Raw genomic sequence first — 18213 nt, 5'->3', positions numbered from 1 at the left:
TCCTGCTACTTGGATGGGTTTTGAAATTTCCAAAAGGAGTGGAGCCATGACAGCAAGGAAGCTTACAAAGCTCACCAGCTCTGTAAAAATGACATTTCAATGAGAGCTTCAGCTTAATGGCATAGCTGAGCTCAACAGGAGCAGAACTTCTAATTGAGCTTCCATGTGCTGTCTAGCCCGGGGAACTCATTTGTTGTCCAGGAGTTTAGGTTGCATTGGTGGGTATTCAGTTCCCTCTGCCAACGTGTCTGGAATGTTCCAAAACAGTACATTATAAAAATATACTAAAGCAATCATTAAACTTGTTTATAAATCAAACGGGATGATGATAGCTTTATAATAAACTCCCAGGGATGAGGAGGTATTAAAAATATGGAGGTCAGGGATGAAACAAACACCAATTTTGGGAAAAAATTAACACCCTAGGGGCCATAACAGTAAAGGTCACCAATTTTAGATGAAATGAATAAGTGTTTTTTCCTAGAGTTATGTCAGAAGGCTCCAGTTTTACAGCTAGGACCTATTCCTATTTCGCGTCTTAAGGAAGAAGAGAATCAACTTAACATTAGTCTGGCCCTTTTTAGAAAGCCAAAGTAAAGAACATGGGAGGGAGGGAAGAGGGATGTAACTTAATCCTACTTGAGTAAGCCTGGCACGTCATTCTGCATAAATTGCAAATGATCGAAAAGGTCTGATGGAAAATCTACTGGGAGGGAATTGTGGTAATGGAGTCCCAAGGTGTTATGTTGATATGGTGAGATCACCTGGGGTGTGAGGGGAGCAGCTTTCATGATTCAGGCATGGGAGGGGATTGTGTAATACATGGATTTTGATAAGGGCATGATAAAATCAAAAAAATTCTTAAACTTGCCTGCTTGGATTCATCTCAGTAAATTGAGTTACGAAGGAAAAAAAATTTCAATAACTCCTACCCACAAGCAAGTAGTCTTATGTTTCCCAGGGTTGAGGACAAGATAGTCATTGTATCCATTTTGTGCTATTACTCAACCAGTCCTCTAGAGTTGAATCATTAACACATTATTATACCCTATTTTTTTTTAAAAAAAAAAAATCTGTGTCTTGGGTACATATTGATCAACATGGGTGCTGTGTTCCTCTCCGCTCTGCCTGTGATGCCAGTCTGTGCTCCCTTTGTCTCCCACAAATCTCTATGCCTTCATCCACATTGCCCCTTACACCTGGAACAAACTTGTAAAATCTATTAGCCAAACTCCAAGCCTCACCTCATTCACATCACTCCTTAAAAATGCACATCAGCATTGCCTACAAAAAAAATAAATGTAGCTTAAATGCGCCCCGAACTCCTGCGTTGCCAAGAAGTGTATATATCTAAAATGAGTAATACTAATCTTATTTCTGTAAATCATGTCCTTCCTTGTCCCTTCTGTTTCTCAATATGTCTGTCTTCACTTGTCCGTCATATCCAATGTTTATAATGTAAGCTCCTTAGAGCAGGAATTGATTTCCTGTGCATTTCAGTGAAGCACTTAACATGTTCATGGGTGGGTAATAGGACAGTTCTTTTGGGTGCTGTGTATAAGAGCCGAGTGAAATGATCTAAAGGATGCATCATTTTTGACAAGTCATTGAGGTAAGAATTGCAGAAAGCAGATGTCTGCGTGCTGCCTTTCCTAAACACACACACAGAATCAGGTAGCTGTCCTCTCATTCTTTCCACTTTCCGATATAAATGCCCTCTTATGCTGTATAAGTCACTCATGCTTTGACAAATCCATACTTGCAACCATCAGGCTTTCCTCCCATTTGTAGTTCACTCAGATACATCTTGCATACGGTGAAGTTACTGTATCCTGAGTCCTGCCTCTTCTATGTATTCTGTGTGCTTCCTCTTGAAAATACAGCAGAATAGATGAACTGTAGACAGAATAAATTTGCTATGAACAGATGGTATTCCTGAACAGATGTGCATTTGAAATAGCACAGAGGGACTGCCATTAGGATAAAGATCGCATTCTGTCCATGGTTTGGCATGTTAATGTTTTCAAAACCTGCTCATAACAAAGACCCTTGCCAGGATCTTACTTATGCCACCTAGCTCCTGAATAACGTTGCTAAAGGATTTCCCTGCACATACACACTTTTATATAAAGTCCAAACATATTGGTGGTGTTTCTCTAGCTTTGGTCATTATCTGCTCATCAGAAGAGACCTTCCCCATGCCATGCAACTGCTTTCTGGCCAATCCTTGTGGTTTTCTCCCAAATGTGGGACATTCTGGTGCTGAGCTTTGATAGCTGTAGCCAGCTCATCCTTTCTGCAAAATTGATTGGAACCCCTGTTACTTTCAAATTTTGCAGTTTCCAAATTGCCCTCTGGCAAGGGGAGGGATAGCATTCTCCCATGCAGAGGGGGGATAGCATTAAAAAGACACTGCAGCGGGAATGCAGAGCATTCTCAGGTGTCATTCAAGTACATGCATGGCTTTTTTTTGTGTGTGTGTGTGGGGAAAGGGCAGGAGCTGGGCTAATACCACAGACAGTACTGAGGCCCTGTCTTCAGCTGGCCTTGAACCCTTTTCTCTAGAGGAGGTGGAGATTTTTGTAAGGGATAATGCTAATATGCTAGTCGTTGTATACTGGGCGATTCCCATGGCTTTCAAGGGGATGGCAATCTCTGGACTTTGCCATTCCCTGTGGAATGAGTTCTGGGGAAGGGGAACAATGTGTTTCAGTTAATTCCCTCCACACCACCTGTGTCCTTACAACTTTTGGCTGGTAATTTGTCCCCTTATGGGAGGCTCTAGCTCTGAGGAGTGTGCTGGGGAGAAGAGTGTCTGGTTTCTCAAGTAACCAGTCATACTGGAAAGTCTGCAAGGGGAAAAAAGACGTAGGGGATTTTTAATTGTGCTGGTATACTGTGTGAAACTTGTCTTACGCCAGGCTTGTATGCCTTTTGTTTCAAACCTACTGTGAAGCATCTATAACTGATCACTGTTATAGTACTGGAGTAGATGAACCACTGGCCTGATACAGTATGGTAATGCCTAAGGTCAAATGTTGTTTCTGAAAGCTTGGTTGCTTGACTTGCGAAAGCTGTGCATTTCCAATATTTTAGAGTTCATGGACTTGTTTATGACATTTTCCTCCCAACAAATGGATCACTTGTAGTGATTCTTTTGTTTGACCAGGATGGCTAGATGGCAGTTTTCTTTGAAGTTCATTCTAAAGCAGGGGTGGGCAAAATATGGCCCACGGGGGCAGTGTTTATGGGTGCGGGCAGTGCATGGAGACCTGCTGTTTCCCCCCCCCCCCCCCCAACTGGGACGCAGAGACGTGCCAGCAGCAGCCGGCCGCAACCGCTTCTGGGAGCGGCATGGGGCCACGGAATGCAGGCAGCCTGCCTGAGCCGTGCTGCTGGCCGGGAGCCGCCTGTGGTAAGCGCCTCCTGGCCAGAGCCTGCACCTCGCACCCCACCCCAACTCCCTGCGCCAGGTCAGAACCCCCTCCTACACTCAAACTTATTCCCAGACCCTACACCTCAAGCCCCAGCCCAGAGTCCCTTCCTGCACCAAACTTCCTCCCAGAGCCTATAGCCCTCTCTCTCTCCTGCACCCCAACACTCTGCACAAGCCTGGAGCTCCTTCCTGCACCCAAACTCGCTCCCAGACCCTGCATCCCCTCCATTAATATAGTAGAAATGTGCGGCCCATGATAACTTACCAAAATTCGTGAAGTGGCCCTCCTGTGAAAATTATTGCCCATCCCTGTTCTAAAGCATCCAAATTCTCTTTCCTTTGAAGTGTAACTGCAGTAACTGAGTAATCATGCTTGGCATACAAACTCTCTCCTTTAACTTGACCCAAAGCCATGGGCTTGATGGAGGAGTTACTGGGTAAAATTCCATGGCTCTCAAAATCTACAAAAATTCTCCTCCTGCTTGTCTCAAATAGCCTTGCCACCAAGAATGCCTTACTCTCTTTTGCTGGATTATGTGGAGCAGTGTGTATATGTCTATTTAAATATAAACATAAAATAATGCAACATGACTATGTATAACTGTTCATTCCTTGAGTAGCTGAGTTTAGCTTTGATTGGTGCTGGTTTAAAATGCTGTCTTTTACCATGTACTTTACAGTGAGCTGGCTGTAGCTCTTTTTTAAATTACTTTTTTTAAAAAAAAAAAGTGAACTTGGACTTCTAATATTGGTCTCTTAATTCTCTGCACCTCTCTTCCTGGAATAAATGAGCTTCTCTTCCTAGGCTATAAATAAACCAACTGTCCAGAACTTGAAAGCCGCCTCTGTCATAATTTTAGTTGAATAACCCTAGGTATTGCCAGTTACATTCCTGCTGAAGAACTGTACTGTTACTCTGCAACATAAAGTACTTGTACAGATAATATGAAAAGGCCCTTTTTATTTTTACATTTGTTCTTGGAGGTGTCTCTTTCATGGAGACCTGATATTGATGATGTTACACTAGGTTGGCTCAGGCACATTCTAGTGACCTTTTACTTGATTTGTACTCCCTCAGCCCTCTGTGTTGGTGCCAATAGTTGAGTTGGATTGGAACTCAGACTAAATTCCAGATTACCAACATTTGAATCTTTGCTGTAATCTCTGAATCACATGGTGACAGTCTAGGATTGTGGGTGTTTAAAATGAGTTTGCCCCACACCTATGGGAGAATCATAATTTAGGAACCTGAATTTCTCCAAAATCTCACTGGGTGAGCAAAGGTGCTTTCTGAAGACCCCACTTGTGTAAAAGTCTCCAATTTCCTCCTCCGTGGCATATACCTCCTTTAGAAGCCAAGCTGCAATTTGCTGAAGGTTATCTGTATTTTCCCATCCTCCTCCACTGCCATTTCTGGGGAGGGAAAGGGCAAGTAAGAGTAGAAGTCCTAGAGGGGAATTAGTGCTGTTTTGAGCCTGCTTCCACTCCCTTTGCCATACTTAAGGGGAGGGAAACATCAGGGCTAATGTATGGGATTTTGACACTATGGAAATTGTATCTCAGATTACATGATAGTATCCTTAAAACCATTAGGGGATAGTACACGCACATGCTTTTTAGAAAGCTTACCTATCGCTTTCCTTGCATGTTTACCCGCTTTTCCACCTACTGACTTGATGTAGGAACAGATGCTTCCTCTTTTTACTAAATTACATATCTTATTATGCACAAAAATCCAGGATGCTACTTACTAGACCTTCCAGAGTACGTAATCTGTCTTTTTTTAGGTTCAATGGGTACATAAATGACTGTCTTTGATAGTTTAAAAAACCAAACTTGCCATAAATCTCTTCTCAACGATGGTGTAAAAAGAGTATTAGATTTGTTTAAACCTGTTATAGGACTGATAGTACAAAGATGGGTTCATTCTTCTGGTTAAATATATAGTCTCAAGATTTTACTGTAGTTTACAGAGTTCATTAATTTAAGTGTGTGAAATCTCGGATTATAGTAATACAATGCCCTGGCATAGATGTAAAGACTTGTTTTAATTGACAAGTTTGAGTGTTCAGCTTGTGGTTTTATTTGCAAGCTCCTTGGAAAGACAACTGAAACAATCAGTTTGTCTAATTGTTTTGTTTAAGGCAGTGTACCTAGAATCTGAAGCTTATCACTTCACGCAAGATTTGGAGGCATGAATATTTTAATCTTTACATCACTTAAATACCAATTAAATGCTAACTTTCTTAAGAGGAATCTTGATGAAGATTCTTTGGGTTTATATTTGCAATATCAAAAATAAACAGCCATCTTTGTGGAGTAACAGAGAGCAGGTTGTAGAAGTGTATGCTGTGGGTTCCTCTGAGAAACAATTCTGTTTTCTCTAGCGTGTAGAATGTGACTAGCTTCTGAAGACCTATTTTTTAAAATAACTAAAATAGATGTATGATCTCTCGGTATTGCTAGGTAGAGAATCTTCTTTGGGCCCTATTACTTCCTGGTATAAGAAGGCATGGGGTAGTTAGTCTTGATGTTTGTTGCTTCACTGTTCAATCTGACTAGCAAATTAGTCAAATTTAAACTTCATTTTGGTAACATCTTTAGTTAATTTATAATGGAAAGTTAAGTAAATTCATCATCTTTTTCTTAAAAAAGTGTTGGGGGGCGGGGTTTAAGGTTTGTTTTCCTGGATAACTGCTTTAAACAAGCTTATTAACAAGTAAGGTAAGGTATTTGGCCAGATTCAGTTCTCATTTATATTTATATAAATCTGGAGCAGCAATGTTAATTTGACACAACTCTGATAATGGAGTTACTCCAGATTTATTACTGATATAATAGAGTAGTAGTAGCTGAGCCTCAGCATCTCCAGGTTATAACTTTGAAAACTGGTATTTGATTTCCTAATTTCACTCTGCAGAGTCACCTAGGATCTGTTCATTAGTTGGCTAGTGTCATACTGCTGGACATCCTGAGATCTCGTTTGAATGTTTTTGCAAATCAGCAGTGTGAAGCAGTATTATGGGGGGGACCTTGGGTACACTTGTAAAAGAGAGGGTTTTTTTTATTCTAACGTTGGTAGTTCAGTCTAAAATCTCTAATGCAACTGAAGTTTCTCTTTCCCTTCGAAGACCTGAATTCAGGGTCTAGTTTCTTCAATAACACTCTGTATTCACTCGTTAATGACTGAAATAGAATATAGTTTGATTCTTTCTTTGCTCTTGCTGTTTAGAGAGCAAGAAGTATACTACCCTCTCTTCCTCAAAATTACTTCTCTAAATTAACTTATAAACTAAACTTATTTAGACTTTGCATGTGATGAAGCCTTTGTAACTCAGGATGTGTGTATGTATTACTTTACTGATTTCCTCAACCCCTTCACCACTCTATATGTTAACTCAAGAACAGAAAGAGAAAACGTACACTAAAATCTTTGGGAGAGCGTTTCCATCTTGACTTTTTAGATTCCAAAGCCAGAAGGTACCACTGTGATAATCTAGTCTGACCTCCTGCGAAGTACAGGCCATAGAATTTCCCCAAAATAATTCTTCTAAAAGATCTGCTATAGGAAACATACAATCTGGATTTAAAAATAGTCAGTGATGGAGACTCTACCATGACCCTTGGTAAATTGTTGCAGTTAATTACCCTAACTTAAAAATGTAGGCCTTATTTCCAGTCATCTGAATTCAGGTCTCAGCCATTCGACAGTGGCTTTTTCTATTAGAATGAAGAGCCCATTATTAAATATTTGTTCCCAGTGTACGTATTTACATAATCATGTCACCCCTTAACCTTCTCTTTGTTAAGATGAACAGATTCAAGAAGTTCAATCTATCACTATATGGCATGTTTTCTAATCCTTTTATCATTCTCATGCTCCTTCTCTGAACACTCTCCAATTTATCCTTCTTGAACTGTGGACACCAGAATTGGACACAGTATTCCAGCAGTGGTTGCACCCGTGCCAAATACAGAGGTAAAACAACCTCTCTACTCCTACTTGAGACTCCCATGTTTATATATCCAAGGATTGCATTCGCCCTTTTGGTTGCAGTATGGCTCTGGGAGCTCATCTTCAGCTGTTATCCACCACGACCCTAAAATCTTTTTCAGTCACTGCTTTCCGCATCCTGTAAGCATGGCCAGTATTCTTTGTTCCTAAATGTATACAGATACATTTAGCCATATTAAAATGGATATTGTTTGGTTGCGCCCAGTTTTCCAAGCAATTCAGATCCCTCTGTCGGTGACTTGTCCTTTTTGTTATTTACCGCTCCCTTAATTTGTGTGCTATCTGCAAATGTTATCAGTTATGATTTTATATTTTCTTCCAGGTCACTAATAAAAATGTAAAATAGCATAGGGCCAAGAACTGATACCTGTAGGACCCCACTAGAAACTGTGACAAAGTTCATGCTCTGCTTTAGTGGGTCCTGCGTTTATTGGCGGATTTGCTCACCTCAGAGGTTCACGGCAGCCCTCGGTTTGACCACTTTCGTGGCTCAAATCTGCTGTTCACACAGTTAGCCTCATCACTCGCCAGCATGGGGAAAAAGAAGAACAATCCCCGCAGTCTCCGCTGATCCACCTAGTGGGTTAGAGAACAGGCCAGAGACCTTCCCTTCTGGTGGAACCCACAGTCCAAGTCAAATCCTCCAGTATCAAGTAGGGAGTTGGGGGGATGGAGGGAACCCGGGCCCACCCTCTACTCAGAGTTCCAGCCCAGGGCCCTGTGGATTGCAGCTCTCTACAGTGGCTCCTGTAACAGCTGCGTAACAGCTACAACTCCCTGGGCTACTTCCACATGGCCTCCTCCCAACACCTTCTTTATTCTCACCACAGGACCTTCCTCCTGATGTCTGATAATGCTTGTACTTCTCAGTCTTCCAGTAGTATGCCTTCTCACTCAGCTTCTTGCGCCTCTTGCTTCCAGCTCCTCACATGCACACCACAAACTGAAGTGAGCTCTGTTTTAAAACCTAGATGCCCTGATTAGTCTGCCTGTCTGCCTGATTTTTAGCAGCTTCTTGATTGGCTGCAGGTGTTCCAATCAGCCTGTCTGCCTTAATTGTTTCCAGAAAGTTCCTGATTGTTCTGGAACCTTCCCTGTTATCTTATCCAGGAAAAGGGACCTAATTAACCTGGGGCTAATATATCTGCCTTCTATCACTCTCCTGTAGCCATCTGGCCTGACCCTGTCACACCCGCCTTGAGATGATTCCCCTGTTTACAATTACATTTTTAGACCTATCAGCACATATTAAATGGATTAAAAACTGGCTGTGTTAATTTTATATTGTTCCTCTGTTTTAATCAAAATGTCATGTGCGTCCATGTCAAATGGCTTACATAAATCTAAGTCTTTTACATCAACACTATTCCTTTATCAAACAAACTTTCTACCTCATAAAAAAAGATTGACGGGATCTATCTTCCATAAACCCATGTTGATTGGCATTAATTATATTACCCTCCCTTTAATTCTTTATTAATCGAAGACCATATCAGCCACTCCATTATCTTGGCCTGGGATTAATGTCAGACTCAGAAGCCTATAGTTAGTTGTGGTGTAAATGCAGCATATACGTATATGGTGCTGTACAAGTAATAAACTCTGGACTCTCATTTTGTTAGGTAAGTAAGGAGGAACTTATTTAAGAATATTTTTATAAATTTTGGTTGAGTGGGTTGGCTTGTTCCCTGGATCTTCCCTTCATGCAGGAAAGGGTGTGGAGGAGCACTACCCCCTCAAGTCTTTGGAAAATCCACATACCCAGGGCAAGTAGAAAACTCTACAACTGATGATACTATGTAGGAAAAATCTACGGTCTCTTATTTATAGAAGTAAAATGCGAGCCCGTAGAGTTACAAAGATTACCTCTGTTTGCATTTGGTAAACTTCATAATTTAATTTAAGTTTGAGATATGCTATTTATGCTCCAAAACCTAGCCATTAAGTAGCTATGGTTGTTCTGTAATTTGTCCTAGTGTTAGGATATAGGACACTGTCCACCCTCATTTGTAAACTTCCTAATCTTGTAGCACAATTTAAAATACTATTTTTTAAAAAATCCATTAAAAGTATCAGTTTCTTCCACTGAAATACCATGCATATTAAACGCAAATCAAATCTTCATTATTAAAAGTTTTTGAAGGAATGGAAACTGGCATGTTGCCTTAAAGGTGGTTAATCAGTTACTTTATGTTAATAAACAGCGCCTGGGGCCAGTGTTCTAAGGTAATGGAGTAACTACAATAGATTGCACTATGACACTTCTGTTAGGCAAACTTCCACTATTTGAATAACAAGGTAGCAGTGGCACAATGACTAACTAGACAAATACGGCCATGTCTACACTACCCGCCAATTTGGCGGGTAGTGATCGATCTATCAGGGATCGATTTATCACGTCTAGTGTAGACGCGATAAATCAATCCCCGATTGCTCTGCCGTCGACTTTGGAACTCCACCGGCGAGAGGCGGAAGCGGAGTTGACGGGGGAGTGGCTGCTGTCGATCCTGCGCCACGAGGACGCGAAGTAAGTGATTCTAAGTCGATCTAAGATACGTTGACTTCAGCTATGCTATTCTCGTAGCTGAAGTTGCGTATCTTAGATCGATCCCCCCCAGTGTAGACCAGGCCTAAGAAAAGATAAGTTTAAGAGTAGCAGCCCTGTTAGTCTGTATTTGCAAAAAGAACAGGAGTACTTGTGGCACCTTAGAAACTAACAAATTTATTAGAGCATAAGCTTTCGTGGGCTACGGCCCACTTCATTGAATGCATAGAATGGAACATATAGTAAGTAGATACACACACACACACACACACACACACACACACACACACACACACACACACACACACACACACACACACACACACACACAAGGTGGAAGTTGCCATACAAACTGTAAGAGGCTAATTAATTAAGATGAGCTATTATCACAGGAGAAAAAAACTTTTATAGTGATAATCAAGATGTTCCATTTAGACAGTTGACAAGAAGGCGTGAGGATACTTAACATGGGGAAATAGATTCAATATGTGTAATGACCCAGCCACTCTAGTCTCTATTTAAACCCAAGACTATTCAAAAACAGATTCCAAGGAGAAACTGCTGAGCTTGAATTAATATGCAAACTAGATACCATTAACTTGGGTTTGAATAAGAGACTGGGAGTGGCTGGGTCATTACTTCCACCTTCTCTGTATGTGTGTATCTATATCTATCTTTTCACTATATGTTCTATTCTTTGCATCCGATGAAGTGGGCTGTAGCCCATGAAAGCTTATGCTCTAATAAATTTGTTCGTCTCTAAGGTGCCAAGGTGTTTTGTTTTGGTTTTTTTGTTCTTTTTTTGAGAAAAGATAAGTTCATTTAATGGAAAGCAAGCTCCTTCCTAGTTGTATATGGCAGATATAAGAGTTTCCTTCTAATCTACCATCTTGTTGTATTGGTCAGGAATATCAATTGTGCAATACAGTGTTTTTCCTCTGCACTCAACCAGAACATGAACTTTTTGTTCTCGTGTAATGTGGTTTTCCATTTTTTCCCCCCTCTTCCTCCAGCATACCCAAAATGAACGTGAAGTCCTCAAGTTTATTTAGTCCATGTCTTGTTATAAATCAGATGCAGTTCTGCTACATTCCAACCAGAACTGAAGTAATTTGTGTCATTGTGCTGGAAGTTTTTGAAGAATTCAGATTTTTTTTCAAATGCCATAAATAATCTGTGTAATGTTTTAATCCTCTTTAAAAGCTTCCTTCAAAAGAAAAAAATGTAGAAAAATATTCGATAGCCTTATTGTATTAGATCAATCCAGGACTATTAAAACAACAATGTCACTGTAACAATTCCTTCCCATTTTCATGTGTGTGTGTGTAAGCATTCTCTAGTGAAGTTACGACTGAGGGTTTTTTTTTTTAAGAAGGTCTAATTTTGTATACATACTGACCCACTCCAGAATCCAGAAAAGTCCTGTCACCTTTAAAATTGATAGTTTCTTTCTGAAATCAAGATAGAACTTTTTCTGCAAAATTTGAAGTGAATTGGCTAAGAATAGTCTGAAAATAGAAGGGTTAGAAGAATTTTGGAACTTTTGCTGCAAGATGGAAAAAAATTAACTGGACTTAGTACCCAGAACCAACATTAATCTGATTAAAAATTATTTGCAAGAGTTTTTGAAACTTAGCCTGCTCTGCTTGTTTACTCTGGTGACCTTAGTACAGAACATCAAGAGACTGCAGCAAGAGTAAGCTGCTTTTAAAAGGAAGAAAAAGTCAATTCTTTTTCTTCCACAGAGAAGGACTTGACTTGATTGGTAGGCAGGCTTGCTATTGGGGTGAGTGGGTTGGACTTTGTGAGCTTTTAAAAAAAAAAAAAAATTTCTCTTGCTGATCTCGGGTGGAGCACTGTAAGTGGGGGGAATGCCATCCTGATCCTCTACCTACTTACCTCTGTTCATGCCCAGCCCACTTCCCTCTTCCAGCCCACACGGAAAGTGATGAGGAGTATCTGCATTTGAATAAGGCTTTAACTTTCCTTGACACTTTTGTCTATAAAAAAACAAAAAAACATTTTCCAAGAGGAGAGAGTACTTAAACTGTATTGTATGTGGTGTTTTAAGCTGTCTAGGGTAGGAACCTTATCTTATAGATTCATAGATACTAAGGTCAAAAGGGACCATTCTGATCATCTAGTCCGACCTCCTGCACAGCGCAGGCCACAGAATCTCACCCACCCACTCCTATGAAAAATCTTCCTACATGTCTGTAATATGCTGGGCACTCTAGTGATGCCTCACAAATAAATTTGGATATTGTTGAAGATTAAATTAACTTCTAAAATTTGAGAAGGGGTGGGGGTGTGTGGGGAGGGGGAGGGGGAGGGGAGTCATTTCCTAACAGACACAAGTTGAGAAATTTGGCAAGGAGTTGTAGTTCAGAGTTCAGCCTTTCTATTACATGATATATTTTCCTGTTCTGCTAGAAATCCTTTCTTACCCTTCCCCACCACTAACAAGAGCTAGAAAAAGATGTTAAAGGTTTATTTCCGTCACCTCTGACAAACTTACTTGAATACCTTCTAAAACTGCTGCTTCCTTACAGATTCAGCCCTATGAGAAGATAAAGGCCAGGGGGTTGCCTGTTAACATCACCTCAGTCTTGAACAAACTGGTTGTAGTGAAACTAAATGGTGGCTTGGGCACCAGCATGGGCTGTAAAGGCCCAAAAAGTCTTATCGGGGTGCGGAATGAAAACACCTTCTTGGACCTGACAGTTCAGCAGATTGAGGTAAGAAACTTGATCTGCTCTGAAAGTCACTGTGGAAACAACATGCTTTGTGAATCAGAGTGTAAACTAAAACTCTTATTGAAATTCTTGCTAATATAGAAACACTTCCACTGACTAATCTGACTCAATAAAAAATTGAAACTGGGCCATCTGAGTGGTACTGCTCTGCCCTACTGGGAAGGAAACTGGAATCAGATCCCTGTTCCGCTCTCTGTGTCACTAGCGATTGGGAGTGCTGTGAATTATTGCACCTGGACTGGATTGTGAGCACCACTTAGTAGCGATGCACACTGCCACTGCCACCATGGCTGAGTAAGTAGCAGCATTAACAGAGATGGAAGGGAATCCCATATGGTCCTTAGATGGTGACTATGATGGAAACTTCCCAAAAGAAGACAGGCAGGGAAATGGAAGAACCCCATGCGCTGGGATGCAGAGAATTGCACTGAAAAGAGTGGATAAACATAAAGTATTGCATATGCTATGTGGATGGAATGTGTGGAGAACCTTAAATAATTGAATTCTTTTGTCCTCACCAACATTTCTCAAAACTGGGGTCTGTGGACCCCACTGATCAACTCCTCCCCCTTCCTCTTTCTCCCAGAGACTACTGAAGCCAAACCAGGAGATTTTAGGCGCTAAAAGTCCAGCGGTGCAGCAGGGCTAAGGCTCCCTGCCTGCCCCTGGCTCCGCACCACTCCTGGAACTCCCTCCCACACCCAAACTCCCTCCCAGAGCTTGTATCCCTGCCCCAGCCTGGTGAAAGTGAGTGAGGGTAGGGGAGAGTGAGTGATGGAGGGAGGGGAGATGGAGTGAGTGGGGGGTGGGGCCTTGAGGGAGGGGGTGGAGTGGGGGCTGGGCCTGGGGCTGAGCGGGTGTGTGTTAGGGGTCCCTGAAAATTTTTAAATTAAAATGGGGGCCCTCAGGTGTTAAAGTTTGAGAACCACTGGTTCATGCCATTCTGGACAAGGTTAACTCAGTATGCATGCAAACCCAGTCAGTGCTAGTACTTCTAAAGTACCATGGATCAAATAGCATAATTTATCAGGGCCTTAAGCAGCAAAATCTCAGGTAAACTTTTGATTTTTTTTTTCCCCAAATGCGAATCCCAAGAGTAGCTTTAAAAGCTTTGTTTTAACCCTCCCTCTTGCCACACCAAATGTTTTTAGCATCACTCCAAATATACTCTCTTCTGAGTAAAGTCCAGATTTTAGAAGTGATTGGTATTTATTCCTCCGAAACGCAAATGAAAAATTGCAGCTACGGGTTTTGGGAGGGCATTTTGGCTGTTATGGATTCCTCTTTACATTTACAGTGCTACTTAGTTATTCTTACAGTAGATAATTAAGATGGACATGAAAGTGTAGGAAATTGGCTTGCCCTAATTTCCTCATGCAGTTCATTCTAGTTTTAGGTGCTTACCAAAGTATTTTAGTTTGGAATACATATATTGGTGTGTTTGGTAGTACTTTCCCCAAGGGCTAAGAAGATGAGCTGCAGTCTCATACAAAAGATTTAGTCTCGTGCCCAATTCTTGCATTCAGTGTGATATCCAAGAGGGTGCTTCAGGTGTTCTCTTTTTGTTAAACCTTTCTCTCTCTCTCTCTCTCTCTCTCTCTCACACACACTCACACACACACACTCTCGTTTAGAAATGTAAATTCTTAATAGCTGCTCCATTGCTGACATGAAAGCTGCACTTAACAGAAGTTCTTGGAGATCCACGGCAAGGAGCATATTACAAAACTTGTCTTTTAATAATTTTTTCCCTTTAAAGATTATTTTAAAAGATCCTAACACATAGAATAGGGTTAAAGACGCAGAGAATGTGCCCACACCTTTTTGAATGCATCAGCAGTTAAAAATTACACAAGTGAGTGCCTCAAACCAAATCTGGAGTGAATATTCTTCTTTCCAGAACAGTCCCAATGAAGCTGATTTGATTCATGCCTTATTGCAGTAGAATAATGCCCATTTTCACCCTTCATGTAGTTAAGGGAGGGGCCACTTCATTTTGGGTTCTGAATTTTTTAATACTTTATACTGTGTGCTCTGTGTACATTAGACTATTATTGAGGATAGGATTTAGTCCCAGAGGTCACAGATTCCATGACTTTAACACACATCTGTGGCTTCAGCTTCAGCACCGGGTAGCAGGGGTCTGGCTTAAAGATCTACCATCGATCTTTAAAGAAGATAAAGAATCCTAAATACAGAGTGGATTGTAAAAGCTTCAAATTGTCTATTGGGATAAAATATCGTGCAGAAGGACAAACGGTTTTCTGGGTGTATGTATGTCTGAAATTCAAAGAAAGCTAAGAGTCCCTTCAACATAACCATTTAGTAGCACATCTTGTATGCATTAGCCTACCCTGATGCACTGTCCAGTTAGAACTGAAAAGTTAAGAACAGAATTGTTGTGTTAGCTCTGAATGATTTGTATGTGTGCACGCACGCATGCACATTTAATTTAGACCTTCAATAATTGCTGTTTTTCATCATAAATGCTTTTGTAGCTATGAAGTTTGTCTTTAGTTAACTGTTACATTTGTGTAGATGTCTTTTTAAGATATTTTTTTCATAACCATTGTTTGACACAGCCTACAAATAGTATCTAAAGTCTCATTGTTTAGATGGCAGAAATAAAACCCAGTAACTCTTGTTGAATATGATCTTTTTTTCTCCCCAGCATCTAAACAAAACCTACAACACAGATGTTCCTCTTGTTCTAATGAACTCCTTTAACACCGATGAAGACACAAAGAAAATCTTGCAGAAGTACAGCCACAGTCGTGTGAAAATATATACTTTTAATCAAAGCAGGTATCAGAGATTGTTTTCCTCTGTTTGGGGTAAAAGAAACAAGCAAAGCTCTTCCTTGTTGTGCATATTAAATATTTTTGTTAGTTTTCAGATAATTAAATATTATTGAGTATTAATAGTGATGTCACTTTCATGTTCTACCTCTTTAAATGGGCCTTTTTGGCAGTTTAAAAAGTGAGAAGGCCCAAGAACAGCCAGATAAAATTAATAACTAAAAATAAATGGGTGGAAGAAATCTGTGTTTCAAGTTCAGACTTGCAGTGGAACGCAGGAAGGTGGGGTTTGAATTCTGAACTGTCTTGGCTGTGAAACCACAAGGTTAGGACTGTCAGAAGTAGCTATAGAGTAATTTGTCGGCTGACCACCAGCAAAGTTTGCCCTGAATTGGTCATGGGAGATTCTGGAGGGTCCTGCTTTTTAAAAAGTGAATTCCTGCGGCTCCTGTGACCACATATAACATGTTCTGAACCCTTGTGGAGGAAGAAACTTGCATTACCTCTGGCTCCAAAGGGATGATTCATTTAAATTCATACTTAATTAAACATTAACTTGCAGTTTCTGCCCCGATATCCAAGTATGAACATAGACAATCTCCTCCAGTTTCTGTATATCATTAACTGGCCTAAGAAGTAATAATTTTAAAGCCACATCAAGTTAGAAGTATCTAATGTGACTGCATTATTACAGCACTAAGATCTGTATCAGTATTTAATGTGGATGAGATCTAATCATTGTCATTTTGCAGGTATCCTAGAATTAATAAAGAGTCTCTACTGCCAATAGCCAAGGATGTATCTTATTCAGGAGAGAATACTGAGGCATGGTATCCTCCGGGTCACGGCGATATCTACTCCAGTTTCTATAACTCTGGTCTGCTTGACACACTGATAGGAGAGGGGAAAGAGTACATTTTTGTGTCCAATATAGATAACTTGGGAGCAACTGTGGATCTTTACATTCTTAACCATCTTATGAATCCACCAAATGGAAAATGCTGTGAATTTGTCATGGAGGTCACAAATAAAACCAGGGCAGATGTTAAGGTAAACATGTATTTGTTCAAATCGATTCATCCACTCACTGTCTTTGTAAAATTTTAGTCTCATTTTCTTTTGAATCAGTAGTTTCAAGCAGATGTTAAATATCACCTCAAATATCTTTAAGTCTTATATACCACAACCCAACAGTCAGCTGTAGATCTAACTTGAAAAAAAGATGTAAAGTCAGCAGATTTTATGACATATTTACAGTTTTGTGGCATGGAGTGCAGTATAGCATGCTGTTTTGGCCAGTCATATGCAAGTATTACAAATATATACATGTCCTGGGCTTGAACTACTAGACAGTGCAGCCTATTGTATAGGCTACATGGGTTTTCAACCTGGGGGTCATGACACCCTTCCCTTCCCATATAGCAACATCTTGGAGGACTCTTAATATGGAAGAAGCTGAGAACCACCGTGCTACAGTAATAGCATCTCTTGCTAGCTCAGGACTGTCTAACCCACTTCTATATTTTAAAAATACAATATATAATGCTTTAGAGCCTAAATTTCTGGCAGTCGTGACCCAGCATCCTGCCCTGACCAGTTTCAGGTGGTGAAGTTGGGGTCTCTGACCAATTGTTGGCCAAAATTTAAACCAGAACAATGGTACATGCTGTAAGCATTTTTAACACACAGTGATTTGTACCACTACCTGTAAGGGTCTTGTCCCATGTTTTTTAACCATGAAAAATACTGCTAGTGCCCAATTCATTTGATATTATAGTAGAGGATCTGATTCAACCCATAAAAGGAAGGAAATGTAATGTAAGATCAGGGCTTTTTATCCTTTGAAGCCTAATGGGGAAAGTTAACTGATACTGTAGTAAGTGCCACATAGCCTACAGTACATAGTCAGCTGGAGTATCTTATATTTCAACCACAACTTTTGAATTTCCTTTTGTGAAAAGGTTTAATTTAGATCCTGACATGTAACCTTATAGAATTCTCCATTGTTTAATTATCCATCACAAGCTAAAGGTGACTTTTTTAAATTAACTAAAACTTTCCATAAGTGCCTAGGTGATTTAGGCATCTAAGTCACTTAAGTACTTTTGAAAATGTTTTCCACTGTCTAGAGCCACAGTGGATAACAGCTATTTAAATGCATCATAAAAAACTCTTAGTGTTCTCCAGTATCAATAACTGGCATTAACAATGCTAGTGTTCCAGTCAGTTTCTACCACAAGTTAAACAAGTTTTATATAAGATTTGGTATTAGAATGTGATAGGAAAAACACTTCCAACTGCACCTCACTTCACAGTGTGTTTTAAGAAGATGTATATTGCATGTTATTATAAAGAATATATATATATGTATAGCATGCTGTTACATATATTCTAGTACTTAGATCTGTTCTGCCTTTGCAGGGTGGTACACTCACGCAATATGATGATAAACTGAGACTGGTAGAAATAGCTCAGGTTCCAAAAGCACATGTTGATGAATTCAAGTCTGTGTCAAAATTCAAAATATTCAATACAAACAACTTGTGGATTTCTTTGCTTGCAATTAAACGACTGCAAGAGGAAAATGCTATTGATATGGAGATCATCGTTAATCCAAAGGTAAGCTCATGGCAGGACTTCAGAGGGAAAACAGCAGACTGTGC

The 18213-nt window shown here is 40.2% G+C and overlaps 2 protein-coding genes across 4 annotated transcripts in view; one reads left to right on the top strand and one right to left on the bottom strand.

Moving 5' to 3' along the window:
• UGP2 (UDP-glucose pyrophosphorylase 2) overlaps window positions 1-18213 on the top strand; it is a 40267-nt gene that overhangs the window by 17984 nt on the left and 4070 nt on the right. For all 3 annotated transcript variants that reach the window (XM_043512041.1, XM_038394245.2, XM_038394244.2), the window contains exons 4-7: window positions 12549-12734; window positions 15424-15557; window positions 16303-16600; window positions 17972-18169. In XM_043512041.1, coding sequence (XP_043367976.1) covers window positions 12549-12734; window positions 15424-15557; window positions 16303-16600; window positions 17972-18169 — 816 coding nt within the window. The remainder of the gene's footprint in view (window positions 1-12548; window positions 12735-15423; window positions 15558-16302; window positions 16601-17971; window positions 18170-18213) is intronic.
• VPS54 (VPS54 subunit of GARP complex) overlaps window positions 16478-18213 on the bottom strand; it is an 85145-nt gene continuing 83409 nt past the window's right edge. The window contains exon 24 of the transcript XR_006280356.1: window positions 16478-16761. The gene's annotated coding sequence lies outside the window, so the exon portion shown is untranslated. The remainder of the gene's footprint in view (window positions 16762-18213) is intronic.

Source organism: Dermochelys coriacea, chromosome 3 (assembly GCF_009764565.3).
Source record: "Dermochelys coriacea isolate rDerCor1 chromosome 3, rDerCor1.pri.v4, whole genome shotgun sequence".
Classification (NCBI taxonomy): domain Eukaryota; kingdom Metazoa; phylum Chordata; order Testudines; family Dermochelyidae; genus Dermochelys; species Dermochelys coriacea.
Note: the sequence above shows the minus strand (reverse complement) of the source record. Positions and strands in the feature narration are given on the sequence as shown.